Source organism: Miniopterus schreibersii (genome assembly GCF_964146895.1).
Source record: "Miniopterus schreibersii genome assembly, chromosome: 9".
Taxonomy (NCBI): Eukaryota; Metazoa; Chordata; class Mammalia; order Chiroptera; family Miniopteridae; genus Miniopterus; species Miniopterus schreibersii.
This window is the reverse complement of record NC_138118.1, coordinates 81,104,433-81,122,763: the sequence shown is the minus strand read 5'-3', so window position 1 is coordinate 81,122,763 and position 18,331 is coordinate 81,104,433. Positions and strand designations below refer to the sequence as shown.

The 18,331-nt window shown below is 47.3% G+C and overlaps 1 protein-coding gene across 1 annotated transcript in view; it reads left to right on the top strand.

Moving 5' to 3' along the window:
- Positions 1 to 18,331, top strand: part of IMMP2L (inner mitochondrial membrane peptidase subunit 2) — a 395,161-nt gene that overhangs the window by 268,216 nt on the left and 108,614 nt on the right. The window contains exon 5 of the mRNA XM_081147358.1: positions 9,418 to 9,483. Within this exon, the coding sequence (XP_081003484.1) occupies positions 9,418 to 9,483 (66 nt within the window). The remainder of the gene's footprint in view (positions 1 to 9,417; positions 9,484 to 18,331) is intronic.

Here is an 18,331-nt window from a genome sequence, read left to right as displayed (position 1 = left end):
CAGAGATTATAGCTTCTTTCCTGCTTTAAGTAGGAATTGGACCCTTGGAGCTCACTGATGTAGTTTATTTCTTCATTCTGAGACTCAGTCTATAAAAAGTAGGTGCTCAAAAGCTTATGTTTAGTAGCTCGTTTGATCCCTGCAGCAACAGTTGGGGTTCAACAGTACCACCTGTCATCACCTCGTTTTACTCATGAAAAGATAGATGCTAAGAGAGGTACATGACTTGCTCAAGAAAATACAGCTACTAGCATTTGGGCCTGAATCTTGTTTTCTTGCTCTGGTTTGGTGTTTCAGGGTTTAAATATGAGATGATACGACCGAGCTTAATGAAACTGGAAGTATACAGGAAACACGGAACCTCCAAGGAAAAACCAGTGCACTATTAATTTACACACCTTCAGTTTATACCAAAGGCGTTACTGTTCTGCATTCGGGAAGATTTCTCATAAAGGCAGCATTTCACGGTGGCTGTGACAGTCGAGCCCGCTGCAGGGCTCATGTGTGCCTGCACCCTCCAGGGGCCAGCCAGCACCAAACAAAGCTGCCTTCTGGAACAGAGAGGCCCTCCTGGAAGGTGACATGACACCAGGTCAATAAGTCACGTCAGCTGACTCCAGCCTAAGACACGTAGGAGCTGCGGTCCCGAAAATTAGCTTTCTGAACCCAGAGGGTTACTTAGCTGGCACTCAAGAAATACCGCTGTGTTCTCCAAAGCCGAGGTTAAGGTGATAAAGCAACTGAGCCTTTTAACACTTAAAGGAAGGTTGAGGTGAAATGAAATAGCCGTTCAAGACAGCAAATAATTAATTGAGTGTCTTTGTTAACAGGCAGGAGGTCAAGTACACAGGGCCAGAGCGACGGAACAGTCTGCATTATAAACAGCCCGGTCTTTGCCTTCGAAGTGATTAGAATGGATTGTTGGGAATTAATTAAAATGTGCTTTTGATTTAGAAGGGTGGCAACATAGTTTGAAAGATACTAGAAGTGATTCAAATATGGTCATTTGCCTTCCTTTTTTGTTCTGTGGAGTTGCCACCTTTGAGCTCCATGCCCTTGCCTTTTCTTTTAATTCTGTTAAATCATCTGCAATAATTCTACAGTAGGATATTGATTATCTGATTAGATTAGTGTGGCTATGAGAATATAGACTTCTAAGTATTAAAAGTTAATAAAAAAGGAGATATGACTTTGCCAGAAACAGTTGAATTAGCTATTTCTTCCTCATAGGACTCCTCTGAATATTATATTTAAATCTTTAAAGCCTGGAATTATAAGGATTTGGGGAATTGTAATTGCAAAAGATGAGATGTTCAGAAAGTTTCCCTCCTTTGTGTAGCACAAAACAATGTAACGGGAAATGATTGTGTTGAAGACAGAGGGCCACAAGCCAGCTCACATATGTTCTCGATGAAGGATGGTGTCTGGGAAGCAGGAGCGTCCGAAATCTACAGGGGGTGGTGGTGAAGACAGTCTTTGGACAGAAGACTTTGGAAAGACCTGGGACATGTCTTGGATGGTGCTGTAAAGAATTAGACGGAGGCACCCGAGTGCCAGTGACCAGCCCGGAGGGCGGGCATTGTGCTGGACCCGGCCAGGCGAGCCCAGGGCCGTGGCAAGAAAGAAGTGACGCAGGCGGGAGGGACGCGGCTGCATCAGCCAGGGCCTGGGTTTCCCACGAAGCTGAGTCCCAGGGTTTTTGTGAGGTGTATCTTGGTGACTTTGTGACATCTTTTCAAAGAAAGGCATGTTATGTTAGGGAGCTAGGCTGCGGTTACTCAAAAATCCAAAACAGAGTTTAATGATGTTATATAACGCAAGACATCCCTGCGCCTGGTCCACGCGGACCTCACGCCAGTGCTCACAGCCCCGCCCTCACGTCGGTGCCCCTGAGAGCGCCTTTGAGGCCGGAGGCCTCTCTGTCACCCAGCTGCTCCCTCCCTGGGCGAGGAGCCCATCCCGCAGCGAAAGGGAGCAGGTTCCCACCATGCAGATGAGGAACGGGGGCGAGAATCGGCCTTTCCTTCCATCAAAGGCCCCTTCGTGTCTAACCGATGGCACGTCAGGCCGGCGGAGCTCATGCTCCTTAATGGCCTTTGGCTCTGCTGCGCCCGGGCCGGGGGTGCGGGCTCCGGAGGCTACCCCTGCGCCCGGGAGACACTCAGGAAGCGCCGGCGGGGGGGGGGGGGGGGGGGCGTGGAAGCGGGTCCCCTGCGAGGTTTCAGGCCCGGGAAGACGAGGGTTTGCTCTCCTGTTGACTTCGTCACCTCCCCCTCTGCTCCGGGTCTGGGCAAAGCTCTTGAGCTGGGTTGAGCCTCCGAGGGGCTGTGGCTCCGGGGGAGCCTGGACGTGACAGCTGGGGCTGGGAGCCCGTCCTGGGGGCGCAGAGAGCGGCGCTCAGAGACCGGCGAGCCCCGCTCGGCACTGCTCCACCTCGAGCCGCGGGGGCAGGCTCCCGATGACCTGGAGCACAGGTTTCAGGACCAGGAAAAAGTGTCTGCCGTGTGAATACACTGAGACGGAGGCTAGGAAGGGCCAAGATGCTGGGCGAGCTGTGGCCTTGCCATACTAGGTTTTTGTGAAAAGACGTACCTGACCGCCCTTTACAGTTACTGCCGACTGTGCAATCGGCTAAATAGACTGTCAGGCAGGACAACCTGCGGCCCCGTGGAAGGACCACCCCAGGCTGAGTCGCTGTGATGTGGGCAAGGGCTTCCCTTGGTGTTCTCTGTCCAGAACGCTGTAGCTGGGAGAGCTGGCCTCTGGATTTTCTTACAGACAATAAGGCTTTTCCCGGCCACCTAGCCAGGGAAGGGACGATCGCAGGGGTGCGAGTTACAACGGCACAACCAGCTTTCCGTGACTCTGGGGCTCTCAGAACACAAACCCTCAGAACCCAAACTTAGCAGCTGCGGGGCTCGCCCCCGGGCAGAGTCTCCGTCCTGGGCCCCGCGGTGATCCCTCCTCCATGTGCTCTCTGGCTCTCCCACCTGTTTCCCTCCCTTCCCTGCTCGTGCCTCTGGGACTCGCTTACCCAGTAAGGTGACCTCTGTTAGTCCCTGGGAAGAGTCTCCCCCATCTTCCTTCCGCTGCCCCCCGAGCCCCCTGCCAACCTCCCACAGTTCTGTTGGGCTCCTCACCCCTTATTTTTGTCATTCTCAACTTGCCTCCTTTCACTGAAAGGCATTTATTCTCAACACTCCAAACCCTCTTTAATGCAGGCAATTCTCGCTTATCAGAAGCTGTATTCTTGCCCACCCGGTGTGGCTCAGTGGCTGAGCATCCACCTAGGATCCAGGAGGTTGCGGTTCGACTCCCGGTCAGGGCACAGGCCCGGGTTGTGGGCTCCATCCCTGTCGGGGGCGTGCAGGAGGAATCGGATCAATGACTCTCTCATCACTGATGTTCCTCCCTTCCTCTCCCTTCCTCTCTCTGAAATCAATTTTTTAAAAAAAGAAGAAGCTGGAGTCTCCCCTCCCAGCTGTGACGCCCTGTAGTCCAGCCAGCAGATGAGGAAGGTGGTGCCAGGAGACCTGGAGACAAATGCACACCACGGACAATAGGAGTGAGGCATTTCATTTCATCTTCGTGTTTTTTTTTAGCTTAAAGCGTTGAAGTATCCGCTATCATAATAGCAACTTATCGCAGTAAAAACTGCAGAAGATTAAATATATAGAAGTTCTGATAACTTAGCAACCAGAGCTATGGAGATGGCTCTCCGCTGAGCAGGTGATACTGCTGTTCTCGGAGCTGAGCAATTGCAAGTCCAATTTGCAAAATCCCCAACCACACGCTTCTTTTTTTTTTTTTCTGAAGACAATTTGCAAAAACTATTCTGTCTACTGTTGGAGGCAGAATGTTGACATTTTCAAGGGAGCAAATCGTGTGTAGTTATTTGCATCTGAGACTCTGCTGCAAAACACTAGCGCTGTGCTTTAAAAATGAATCGGTTGGGCGGGGTTGGGACAGCATCCGCATTGGCTATGTCCCGACCTCTGTGGAGACTGAGCGCTGGAGAGAATTAGGGTCGTTTCAGCGCAGCATTCCACCGCTCCCCACGCAGAGCCCTAACGTTCCTGGGAAAATCTGAATCCAGTGGCCAAGTTGTAACATTAGTAATGCAGTTCTCAGGCCATAAAACCAGATGCGCAAAAATACGCAACGTTGCCATTATTGAATTTAAGTTTCTTATTGCTGCAAAAGCCTATTCTTTTCAAATTGGGGTGAACTTAAGAGCTTAAGGCAATTCCAGGCGAATCAATGCTGGGTATCTATCTTACCCGAGGGGCATCCGAGCTCTGGGTGGGGGGGCGATAGAGTGGTGGCATTGGAGTGGACACCGGAACCTCAGTGACATCTCTCATGCTGGTGTCCTCTGAGCCATGTGACCGGTCTGGTTCTCGTCTGGGTTTTCCATGCACATCCCCACCGTCTGTCCCTGCGCGGGGGACGGCGACCCTCTCCCAGGCGCTCCCTTCCGCCCTGTGAAGAAAGGGCGCCATGCAGAGGACACATCCGAAGCGTTAACCTGGGTTCTTGCCGCTGCTTCAGGGATTCACTTCACCGGCCTCGAGGCCCTTGGATTGGAGCTTTTTCTGAGATGTCAGGGCAAAAATGATTCTTAGGGATCACATATATGTAATTTTCTGAATGAACCTGAAAAGAAACGAAAGTCTATATAGTTTCTTTTGTTTAAGAGATTCACATGGTGGGAAGAGATGTCTGCAAGGGGCAAAAAAAAAAAAAAAAGAAAAAAAAAAAAGTAGCTGGAATACCCCCTAAGTAAAGGGTTGGAGAGCCCCAGTTAATCAGACTGCCCTGAGTTTGGGAAAGGAGCCGTTAGAAACGGGGCTGTGAGCAGGCGCGCAGAACCCAGCGCTGGAGATGACTCGCTGCCACCTCGACTTTACAGATAACACCCACTTAATTTACAGCTAACCTGCGGCTTTCCAGTATGAGTACAATTACATTTTGTCTTCATGTTTCTTCAGTTAATTGTGTAATAAAACTTGACCAGGCCTTTCAGATGCCCGTCTTGCCTCTAACTGGCCTCTGAAAATCATTTTATCAGAGGATTTCTGAATTTGATATTCTGTTTTCTAAGCCTAATAGAAGGAATTGTAACAATAGGCTGGGGCCCAGTTCATTGATCCCCTCTGTGCGAGTATTTTAGGAAGGGATGGCTCTAAAGTTTACCGAGTGCTTGGCACCTGTTGGACCCTCTGCCTCCTTTCCCTGGTGTCTGCTCAGCCGTTAGGTGATGCTGGGGGTGGAAGAAACCTCCAGGACCGCTGGGGGGCCCCCAGACCCACCTGCCGTGAGGCCCCGACGACCGTGAAACAAGCTGCCGGAGCTGGGCCAGATCCTCCGCCTCCGCCTCTCAGCTCCAGTGCGCGTTTTTCACGCAAGACCATGGGCCTCGGACCATCAGAACTTCCCTTTTTTAGTTTTTCTTTTTTCCAAAGGGAACAAGAAATTAGAATTTTTACGTGAAGTCCCCAGTTTGCTTGACCAGCTCAAGATTTAGAAATAAATCAATAAATAATGTGTGGATGAAAGAAAACATCCCTACGCGCTCGACTTGATTGTCTGGCTTCTGGGAAAGGAGACCCAGGCTGGTTACGCAGCTCACCTGCGGCCCAGGTGGGATAGTGACGGTCATTGCCGCTGCGCCCGGATCCGTGTGATTTTGGGGACCAAGGAGAACCTCTTAGATCGTAGAGAGTGGGCAAGATTAAAAGGGGAGGGATATGTAACTGTGTTGTGTGGACTTCCCATTCTCCATCTTATTTTGGTGATTAAAACAGCAGTACTTGCATGTTTTCAATGATGATGTAAAGCCACGTGGTTTAGCGCGTGACCACCTAGGGACAGTGTAAGACAGCCTGCCCACTGTAAGGTGGCCCCAGTATTAGTTCTTGCTTCTGCCTCACTGATGCGGAGTGAAAGGTTGGGCCTTGCTATAGTATGTGCGGTGCGATTAGTGTCCTGCAGATCGGGGTGCTTTCGAGGGATCAGTGTTTGTATTGATTGGGCTGCGGCTAAAGTGACCGCGAATCCTGAGACTAGTTCCCTGATCATCCGGGCCAGTCCCGGACCCTGTAAATGCACAACCCGCGCGCCCCGCAGAGGGAGGTCGGACAGGGTCACTGTGCATGGGAGAGGGGGACCCAGGGTCAAGGGATCCGAGTGACCTCAGGACAGGTGTGGGGTCAGCAACAGGGCTGGCGGGACCCTTGCTGATGTCGTCCCCCCCACAGCACAGGAGGGCCTCTCTGGAGTACCCCAAAGCACCGTCCCGGGACTCCAGATGGGAGCAAAAGGCCACCTTTGGGAACAGACAAGAGCGTGACTCAGAAAGATCGTAGGACCGAAGACATGACTCTGGCCTGTCACGGGGTGAAAATGGCAACTTCCCCAGCAAGATGGGAGGGGAAGTTCAAGAGGGGTGAGCGTCAGCCCTGCCACTGCGCTGGGCTCTTCCCTGCCCGCAGCCGGGCTCCTCAGAGACCAATTCCGCCGAACCGCGGGGAGCCCCCCACCTCGCCGGCCCCTGGGGAACCCGCGCCCGATGAAACCATCCGCACGAAGCGGGGTGACCGGAGCCAGGCCCCCGGAATAACTGCTGCGAAACGGCTGCTCATTGAAACGCGAGTGTGAGTGTCTGCGGGGCTGGGGTACTGTGTGTCCGCGGAGATCCGCAAGTGGCCGGGCAGGTCTAGACAAAGGGAAGGTCAACGGCTTTCACCGTGTGAACGTGTCATTAGTTCCCTGTCGCTCCCACGTGTTTCAGATTAACGTGTTCAGCAGCCTAATAATTAAAATGTAGGTTTTGAGCAGTAATGGGATTAATGTTAGTAATAGCGTCTTTTCATTTTGAATCATTTGATTAGATCCGAGTTTAATACTACATTAAAATTTATAGATTTATTTAAGCAGTCATTCATAAGACTTTAATTATATAGATAGCTCACTTTGCATATTCTATTTTGCTTCCTGATCTTAAAATATAGATTATTTTAAAACCTAAACTAGTTTTCAAGTATCTCAAAAGCTTAAAGATTGTTGCCGTGGAACGTTGCTTTATGCCGATTAAGTCTTTTTTTCCTATTATTTCATTAATATCGCATCAATATCAAGCAGGGGAATGGGGTAAGTAGTTCCGGCGTCACCCCTACCTGGGGGCATTTCTTCTCAGGTAATGTCACATGGCACAAAGAGCTGTCCTCTGCTCAGGGGCTTCCCGGTAATCTGAACCCCCAAACGAAGGCGTGCATTTTATTACACACGCAGCTCCCCAGCCCGCCCCTGCCTGTTGCCTCATATCCCTCCCGATTTTTCCCAGTACAGCTACGCATACATCCTCTCCCTAACCGCAGAGGCGAGGTCACGGCACACATCACGTATTCTAACTTGCATTTTCAGTTTAACATTCTGTTGATTTTTTCCAAATCATTACACTTTTTTTTTAAAACATAATTTTTAATGACTTGGAAGTATTATGTAGATGGACTGTAATTTATTTAACCAGTCCATTCTTGTTGAGTTTTTTTATCTTCTTAAGAATAGATGACGTTCATATAGGTGAAGTTTTGCTTACATTCGTAATCACTTCATTAGGGTAAATTCCAAAAAATGTCATCGTTATGTTAAGAAGAATATAAATTTGCCATATTTACGGAAAGGCATGTTCCGTGACCACACACTTTATGTTCAGATTAGCCATGTCCCTAAACCCTCAACAACAAACTGTATTATTATTATTATTAATTATTTCTTTGTCAATATAACAGGAAAACAGTACTCCATTGTTTTAATATGCGATTCTTTGGTGATCACTGAGGTTGAATATTATTTTATATGTTTCTGGTTATCTAAACAGAGAGACGTCGGAGGGAAACTTTCTAAAACTAGCCCTGTGCAGAGGACATGAATTCCATCATCTTGGATGTGTCCTCACTCTAGCTGTACATAAATGATATTGAATATATAGAAATATAATGTTTAGGTCAGTCAAACATTCTGATCAAATTTCCTCTTAAAATAAAAAATAATTGATTTAGCTGAAAATTATGGGACTAATTATCACGAGTAGATGCAAATGGATTAGGCGACTTCATTTTCTCTGCAAGATATAATGTAAAATACTAATCTTAATGGTGCTTCCTCTATCCTTTGATTAAGTATTATAATTGGAATATACTTAATCCTTTCAGGTTTTGTGCATTTACCTTTTTTCCAAAAAGAAAAGTAATTCAAATGAGACTTGAATTGAGAATATTTTTATCTATCCCTGATCTTCAAATACATATTAAATGATCATTTATGTGAAACAGGTCCGTTCAGTCAAGAGGCTTTAAGTGGTATTGGCAGGAAATGGGACGTATTAAGATTGAGTTGCCCATTGCTGAGTAACAAATGACCCGGCCGACCTCTAGCAGCTTAAAACAAACATTTATTATCACACATTTTCCAAGAATCAGAAAGCCATGCACAGCTGTGGGGGGACTGTGTGTGTCTGGTTCAGGGTCTCTCATGAGGCTGCAGAGAAGCTGTTGGCCAGACCTGCACCCTGAGGACTCGGTGGGGTGTGGGGGCCCTGCTTCCAGGTCCCCGCACTGCTGGTGGGCGGGTGGGGCCTGAGCTCCTCTCCAGAGGCCTGTAGGGAGGGCCGCTGGGGTCTGGGGGCCCTGCTTCCAGGTCCCCGCACTGCTGGTGGGCGGGTGGGGCCTGAGCTCCTCTCCAGAGGCCTGTGGGGAGGGCCGCTGGGCACAGACGCTTCCCCCAGAGTGAGATCAGAGGCGGGGGGGTGGGGGAAAGGGGAGCGGAGAAAAGTGTTCATTTAGAGTAAAGGGTATCACTCCAGGTAATTATTTACCATAAGCTATTGGGCACAGCTGAAAATAAATGGTGCCTGTGTTGAGCGGATCGGAAACCATCCATTTCCTGGAACCGTCAGTAGCCTTGTTCGGAATTACATAATCTTCGGATGGCTAACCCTAATATAGTTTAAAAGAAAGGCCTAATTCTTTACTTTCTCAAAGAATTCCTCCCATCCTCAGTGTTTTCTTAAGGATTTAACTCAGACTCCTCTGTTAATTTTAAATGGAATGAAGAAATTTGAGTATAGAAACGCCTGATCATTTTTTTGAGGCATGAATCTTCTTTCCTTCGGGTACTTAGCTTTAATAACAAAACTCTTTATCCCTTTTTGTTTTTAATTTTGGTGAAGTTTCAGCATGACTTTCCCTCCAGAGCATTACTTCCACAGTAACTCAATAAGTAGGATCCATGCCATGGATTCATGATTCGTGATTCTGTAATGCCTTTAATGGGGCCTATTTCATTGTGGAATTTCTTTTTGTTTTCTTAAAGCAGCTGAGACATAACTGATTGTACAACCTTGTCTCATTCTAGGTCCCCTAAAAACCCCGGACAGAAGATCATTAAGAGAGTGATCGCCCTCGAAGGAGATATTGTGAAGTAAGTGCTTAAAACTGCTGTTTTTGAATTAAAGTTATAAATATCTACATTTTTGTTGAGTCTAAAATCATAGTACATGGGAAGTACATTTTGGAGAGGACCAGCGCTTTGGCGACATTCCAAATGCGGTGGCACATTCAACCATTTCAGGATGTAGGACACACATAGACTTACTGGTCCTATTACTATCCTTTGACTGGGAGGCAGGGGGGAAATAAACAGTAATCACACTGAAATTAACCGTGTTTTCTAAAATGATCATTAAATCAGTGTCTTTCAGGTACTGAAATTAGCACGATTATTTTAGATTACGATGTAAAGCTTCATTTTAGAAACATTTTATTATTTTAGAAGCAAATACCTAAACTAAGGGGGAGCTTTTATTATACTAGAGATGGGGGGAGATGGGAAAAGATGGGAAATAAGCTTCTGACTAAGTCACAAAATAGTAGCTTTAGAAAATAGCCTTGTGGCAATCCGGTGTTTTAACCATGTGGACTAATGTGTAGAACTTGTTCTACCTGCTGAGAAATGCAGAGCAATGTTTGAGATTCCGCAAGTCAGTTGATGTGGCACGATGCGTGTCGTTTTGACTCTTACCTTAAATAGATTGTAGCCAGGTGTACACAACGTGAGAGTCTAAATGCTCGGAAAACTACATTCAGATCCTGTGTTCCGATCCTGTGTTTTAAAAAAGCTGGATCCCTGCGTATCTGTATGGATGACAGTGCAGATTAAACCACCTCAGTAAAATGAACCTCGGTGGGCTCGAGAGTCCAAATGCGTGTGCTGATCTATAACAGGGACAGTAATAGTGTCACCCCAATAAATTCAATTAAAAAAAGTTAGAAGAAAGATTGAAAAAAGACAAAAAAAAAAAAAAAAAAAGCTAGTGAAAGTGATATTTCACAGACCGTTAGTTCCACCAAAACTTTTTTCGTAGTTATTTGCTTTTTTTCTATGATTTCGTTGTGACCGATACCTGCGTAGGAGCACTGCTTTATAAAAGTATAAAAAGGCCACCAAGTCCCAAAGCGCAGCAGTCAGGGTGATGACCCACCGTCGACATGTCGAAGGCATCGGTGTTTTCCGCTGGGACACTTGTGCGTCGGCCCCGTGGGTTTTGCAGCCGGCCCGGAGCGGAGCCCAGCGTCCCGTTTCCTCTCACCTGTGAGTCACACTCTGTGCACGCTGGGCCTGGGCTTCCGAGCAGTTAGCAACTTTAGTGAGACGGAGTCGCCGTTTGAGTCCCCAGGGAATGGTGTGGCCACGTGACGTGTTGCCTAAAGGGGGACGTGTCTGAGAGCGAAGAGGGGTGACATTAATAGGGGACATTCACAGCACGGCCAGGTCAAACCGCCGCAGATGGTCACCCCACCAGGGAAATGTAATCGACTCTTACGAATCACTTCACATGATTTGATTTTGTGTAGACCTGACCCTCCTTGTTCAGGAGGATTCCAAGGAGTGGGCATAGAAACCAGGGCCTGCGCCCTGGCCGCAGGGGTGGGGGCGGGGGCTGTGGCCGGGCTGGGTCAACACGGCGGAAACCAGGTCCTGCTTCCAGCACAGTCACCTTTATGCCGGAAGGATTGTCTCCAACAAGTGTTGACACGGCCAAGTAGGCTCAGGTAGAGCATCTAGAGACTATGTCGTAAAATGTCAAAACACCCCAATTTATTAAAAATAACTTTCTGGTATTAGCAAAAAAAACCCCCAAGAACACAACAACAACAGCAAAAATCCATCGAATCACTAGAAATTAAACATTTTAAAACTTGTTGGGCTCAAATATCCTATTGAAGACGCTGAAATCAATATTAGCCCATCACAGAGGTTTGAATCACATCATGGCCCAGCAAGTGAGAAAGCTTTTATAGGAGGAAAAACAACCGAATTGAGTTTTTCCCAGTAAGATGAAAAACGGCGCTTGTTCAATGGCTTCTCTTTCTTATGGCCGGCGCAGCAGCTCTGAGGGTAGGAGCCCGATGTAGCCGCCTGGCTCTCTGCAAACCGCGCGCTGACTCAAGGCATTTCGGTAGGTGAGGCCTCGGGATGCGCGTGTCCTAAGTGGAAGCGCAGGAGGAGATGGAAACTTGAGAAGAAAAAAACTGGTGTCCGGGAAAGCGATTTGTGCACAGAATATTCTAGAACGCTCTAGGCCGTGGAAGCTGATGGGAGCTGGGCAGGTGGTGGCTTTTGGGGACCTGCGGATGTTTATACACTGGGCCTAGCTGGTGGGAGCTTGGACAGAAGGTTTGCAGAACCTCTGAGGCCCTGCAGCCTGGTTTGACATGAACCCTGCGTTTGTCCAGATCTAACCGGCGGGCGCGTTCCGGTTGAGTCCTGAAGGCCTGGCTGGAGCAGTGGAATTGAGTGGCCCGGGGTCTGTGCCACAGTGTAGTTCCCACTGACTAAGAAGCAGTTGTGAAAAGCATCTGGTTGACACCAGAGGAGCTACGACACCTAGACGGCCGTGACACCTGGACAAAACCACTTATAGGAGACTAAAGGCAAGGACATGAACAGGAACATTAAAGCAGTGTCCTCTCCACGTAATACTTTAATATTAAACTCTCTATATCAGGAAGGAAGTGTTAGGACCGTCCTGTCCCTGCGAGGCCATCCGTGGGCTGAAATGACTGGGGTGCCCAGGCGGGAAGCCCGTGGACTTAGCGTGACTGGGACACGGCTCGGAGGCTGGCAGGACGCTCTGACCCGCTGGCGGCCCACACCCCCTCCTCTCCACGAGGCGGGACTCCGTCTGCCACGGCGACACCTTTGACTGGGCTCCCTTCTGTCCCCTTGGCCGGCTTCGGGGCTTCGCCCTCCAGGATGCGTGAGCCGCAGTCCACACGGAGGACCCTCGCTGCGCTCTGGAGTCCGGCCCTCGTGGGAGCGTGTCCCGCGTGGAGCTGGCTGCTGTAGTAGCCCCTTTCGGCTGTTGCCTTAATCACATTTCTTAGTGGCACAGCTTTCTGAAGTTGTGAACACCAAGTAAAAAATACAGAGAAATGCTAACTTTTGACACTCCTTTGAACTAAATATTATTGATTTTTAGTTTTTTCTCTGCTCAGTCATGAGAGTCTGTCAAATATTTTGAAAAGACGTATACATGTAATTATCGCAGTAGGAAGCTGAAAAGCTTGTCTTAAAATACCCTTTTAACTATGCTTTAGAAGCATGTTAGAAAGATTCAAGACACTTTCAGCTTGAATAATTACTTAATAATTAAGGAGCAGATAGCTCCTCTATTTTTGTGCTATGTCAGTTGACCTTGCTTAAACTTAAAATTGACCACGGTTTCTCTCAAAATGTTTGGAGAAAGAATTTCATGCAAGGAGCAAGTATGTTTAAAGTATTGATTTAATTAGTTGCGGATGCTCTTAAATTTTTATAAAATTATTTGTATGGTTTTTTTAGATGCCCGAGGAAAATGGTAGAGTGGGTGTCACCCTGGGAGTAAGACGATAAGAGATGTAGTCTCCGCTCCGGTCTTTGCACGCTGTGTGACCCTGGGAAAGTTACTGAGCACTCTCAGTTTTCCTTTTCAGTTTCTCTATTTTCAGGGTTCTTTTGAAGACAAAATTAGGAAAAATAATATATGTACAGATCCTTTGTAAACTTTAGCACACCATCAGAGTTTACTGTATTAGTAACTAATTTTCTGTGTGAAATAGTGGATGTAATGGTGTTAGCACGGAGCTAACCAAGAGCCTAGCAGAATGCCTTGCCCATTTTAGGTTATCAGTTTTTTTGGTTCTCATTGAAATAATTTCATTATACTGCTAGGTTAAGACAAAGGTCCATAGTTTATGAACCCTGAAGTTGGAAGAAAAACACTTTTATTTATTTTTAATTTTTTAAAATTTTAAAAATCTTTATTAGTGAGAGTATTACACATGTCCCCTATTTTTCCCATTGCTCCCCCCACCCAGTTCCCACCCCGCCCTAGGCCTTTAGCACACTATGGTCTGTCCATGGAATATGCATATATGCATATGAGTTCTTTGGTTACTCTCTTTAAAAAAAAAAAATATCATTACTGATCTCAGAGAGAGAAAGGGAGAGGGAGAGAGAGACAGAAACATCAATGATGAAAGAGCGAGAGACAACCAGATGGCTCAGGTGACCCCGGTCCCCACTACCTCCCACAACCACATCAAAACTACAACTAAAATACAGAACCAGAGTCACTCAGAACCTCCTGAAATCTAGCTGAACAGAAGCCCTACAGCCAGGGAACTGAATAAGGCCCACAGCAAGACACATCATAATTCAAATGCCAAAGGTTGAAGACAAAGAGAGAACCTTAAAAGCAGCGAGAGAAAAGCAATTAGTTACCTACAAGGGAGCACCCAGACGACTGTCAGCTGATTTCTCAACAGAAACCTTGCAGGCCAGAAGGGAGTGGCAAGAAATATTCAAAGTGATGAAAAACATGGAACTACAACCAGAATTGCTCTACCCAGCAAAGCTGTCATTTAGAATTGAAGGTCAAATAAAGAGCTTCACAGATAAGAAAAAGCTAAAGGAATTCATCACCACCAGACCAGCACTACAGGAAAAGTTGAAGGGTCTTCTTTAAGAAGAAGCTAAAGAATCTGATGAACTAAATAGATCCAGAGACACTGACGCAGGCAACAGACAATCATATTTCAGAGGGAAGAGGGAAGAGGGGTGGAGGGTGGGAAGAGATTAATCAAAGAAGTTATATGCACATATGCATAACCCATGGACACAGACAATAACAGGGTGAAGGCCTGGGGAGGGGGTGGGAGTGAGGTGGAGGGGGCCAATAGGGGGAAAAATGGGACACCTGTAATACTTTCAACAATACAGATAAATTAAAAACAAAAAATGATGAGTGAGCCATTGATTGGCTGCCTCCTGTATGCCCCTGACTGGGGATTGAGCCACCCGGGCATGTGCGCTGACCAGGAACCGAACCGCAACCTCCTGGATCCTAGGTCGGTGCTCAATCGCTGAGCCTCGCTGGCCGGGCTGCTTAGTCCCCTTGAAAACTTACCATGTGAGTGCTCCAGCGCTGGCTCTTGTACCCCTGGGATCCTGACCTGCTTTCACCTGCAGGCTGTCACCTGCTGCCAGATACTCCTCCCGGGGTTCTTTCTGATGTTTGTTCCTTACTAGGTGTGCAGCAGAGATCAGCAAACTTTATCTGTGAAAGATCAATAATATATAGTGTTGGCTTTGCAGGTCTTACTGTCTCTGTCAGAAGTACTCAAGTCGGATATTGTAACATGAAAGCAACTGTAAAAATGAATGTTCCCATAAAACTTTATTTTAAAAACACAGGTAGGTGTTTGGACTGAGATTTGGCTCATGGTCCAGAGTTTGCCAATCCTTGGTCTATGTCATCTACTTTTATTCCCTTAACTTGGAAATCAGTAGAAAATACGAAACACATTTCTCATCCTGGCCAGTAGTTTAAAGGGAAGAGAGGAATTAGCCTAGAAGCCGTGGGTTCCCTGGTTATATATTGGCTGAAACAGGCCTGAGCTGTTACTCTGAGTGAGATCTTGGCTGAGCTGCTAGGAGCCACATGGGTACGTCTGGACAGTGGAGATATTCGTCTTGGGCTGAAGGGGAAGAGCTATTACACTCTGCAGAACAAGCTCACAGGGGATCCCAACAATGCCCATAAAGAGCAGAATAAATTTCATTGCCCAGATAGTTTCTTCTTAATACAAAAGGAATAGCCCTGCACTTGGGAAAGCTTGGAACACCCCCCATGCTATTGTAGCTCCTCTTACAAACCAGACATCAGGCCTCCAATTATCTTTCTGCTGTTATTTTTTTTTTCCAGCTCAATTTTCCCCTTGCTGGACCAAACTGATAGTACAGAGAAGGAGCTAACATCCCATAGGGGTTCTATTTTTTCTTTAAAGTAATTTAGTTCCTTCCTTCCTTCCTTCCTTCCTTCCTTCCTTCCTTCCTTCCTTCCTTCCTTCCTTCCTTCCTTCCTTCCTTCCTTCCGTTATGGAAAATAGTTAAATGTAATCTAACTTATTATGATGGGTACCTACGTGCACAATAGCATCTTAGAAACAAGCAGTAATTATTCCCATATTTAAAATGTTGGTTTTGAAACTCAAGTCTGTGTTTGCAGTTTTGCAACATTGGAAAATGTTTGTTGACAACAAATATTCATTGGAAATTGTTCATTAAAAAAAAAAGTGTCATGCTAGATTTTTCCCCCCTGCAAAGTAATCCTGCGTGAGGTTCTGAATGGTTCATGCAGCAGAACTAATACGATTTTGAAACTGATCATCCTTGTAGCTGTGATTCACATGGGAATTTAAGTGAAAATAATGAATATTTTTCATTAGTAGGGGCTGACAGTAGTTGATATTTTCTTTCAAAAGAGGGACCTGTGCGATGGAGGTTGTGTTTTGGGGGCGTGATGGGTAGCAGGTCATTAACTCCGGCTTCGGCAGCTGGCCACGGGGGGCCAAGGAGACGCTCTCCTCTGCTTCTCACGCAGATGAATCCCGCTCGGGGCCGAGACCCCGGGTGCTGCCCCCCCCCCCCGCGGCCCCGGGCGCCTCCGCAGTTCCCAGGCACGTTCCCGGGCCCGGGTTTCAGTGTTACGTGCGTCCAGAAGCACAGGGCCAGGTAATCTTCTGCTCTAACCCGAAGAGGAGCGGGGAATACAGAGCAGAATGGGGCTGGCAGGAGGGAGAGCCGAGCCGAAGGAGTTTCTATTTGGGATGACGGTGCAGGAGGCAGCAGGCTTCGCAGGGGCCTGGAATCGGGACGGGAGGGGAGTAGGGCTCAGGGCAGGTGTGGGAGGGTAAGCTCACCTTTAGTGGGTCTCTGGGGCTGTCTTTGGGGAGTATGTCAATCAAGCCTGATCGTAAATCTGATACAACTGTCATTAAAATCAAGAAAATGCTTCCTGCTTTATGATGCCCCTAAGCTCTAGCAGTCTCACAGGGCTTTCACAAAATAATACTCCTTTCAAAAGTTACAACTTGCAGCACCCTTAGCAATAAAGGGGAGGAAATGAAGATGTGACAACGAAACTCTGTAGGAAAGTTTCACTTTCCGCATTTCCGGCAAATACATGAAGATGTCCCTGTATCGAGCCAGGGATGAGTATTAACATCATTTTAGGCTTTGCTGCTGTGAGAGGTGAAACAATTGATCTCTTAGTGCTGTTTCCATTTATATTATTTTCATTTCTAATGTGAATAATGTTTTGTACATGTTTTAACTTTTTATTTCCTTTTCTAAGGACTGTCTATTCCAGAATTGTCCATTTAAAATGGTATTAAATATTTCCTTTGTGGTCTGAATATATTCTGTATGTTAACCCTTTGTCATACGCAGATCAAACATGTTTCCAGTTTGTGATCTGCCTTTTGGTTTCATTCGCATAGATTATTTAAGGCAATATATATATATTTTTGGTCACTTTATCTAATTTTGATGGCTAAGGGGCCCATGAATAGAACTTTAGATATTTGAAATAATTTTTTAAAATATGTTTTTAATTGATTTTTTAGAGAGACAGGAAGGGAGATGGGGAGAGAGAGAAACACCCATGTGAGGAACATCAATCGGCTGCCTCCTGTAGGCTCCCTGCTGGGGATGAGCCCACAACCGGGACATGTGCCCTGACCGGGAATCAAACCGGCAGCCTTTGGGTGCCTGGGATGGTGCTCAACCAACTGAGCCACACAGGCCAGGGTGACATAATTTTATATATTTATCTATGGTTAGTTGATGTTGCTAGTTGTTCATGCAGATCTATGAGTTTTACTGATACAGAGAAACAGCAGTTCACTGCAAAGCTTGCAATGTGTTCTTCTCAGTATTTTAAAGTGATAAAGATCTAGAAATACGTGGTTGTAGAAGACCATGTCTGCGTCTAGGCACGTTCCACAGCCACTCGGAGGGGAGCGTTGATATAGTAGCATGTTCCTCTAAGTGCGCTCTCCAGGCCTGAGCATGTCACCAGGAACTTCCTAGAAATGCAGATTCTCAATTCTCATTCCCGCCACGCTGACCCAGAAACTGCTAGGCCGAGGCCAGCGGTCCCTGTTTTAATAGGCCCTCCAGGGGATTCGGACGCTTGCTGAGATTTGAGACAATGCCGTAGTATTAGGTCTGTCACCAGGTGACGTTGACCTTGAGCTGAGCAGTGTATGGTTTAGACTTTGCATAGCATGTGCTGCCTTCCCGCAGACGGAGGTAACATTTTAAGTCACAGATCTCAGTGTCGTTGCCGTGGTGGCTGCCTCTGGCCACTGCCTAAGGTTGGCATTGGCTTTGGGAATCAATCGTTGTCCCCGGTACCCCCAGGGCTTTCTTGATCCTACAGGTGTCAGGTCTCTAACTGTGTCCGAGCCTGCGCACAGGCGTCTCTGAGCCCCCGAGGTCAAGGACGGCCGCCCCTTTCTGGAGCCGTGCCCGGTGCAGCCCTGCTCACGCGCTCGAGCGTATGCAGAGGGTGCTCAGTGCGTGTTTGTGCAAGGTGATGACTGCGGGAAGCGCCTGCAATATTTATAGAACTTTGTTCCCAAACACCTCTCTGTGAAACGCTTCTGTTTATTCTGGAAATAGTTCAACGTCGACCAATTAGTATCAATCCCGACTTCTTATCTTTAAAAATGCAAACGCCCTAATTGGCTGAACATTAGTGTTTCATGTTGCTGAAGGTTAAGGAAAGCAAGTGGCGAGGAACGCGAGCCTCAGCCATCTGTTTCCTTCGCGCTCTCGGCAGGAAAGTGCCGCTGGGGTTGTGTCTGCGCAGCAGAGGGGGTGAGCAGAGGGGACGGGATGAGCCTGCTTGTTGCTGGAAAGGCCCCAAAGGCCTCGTGTC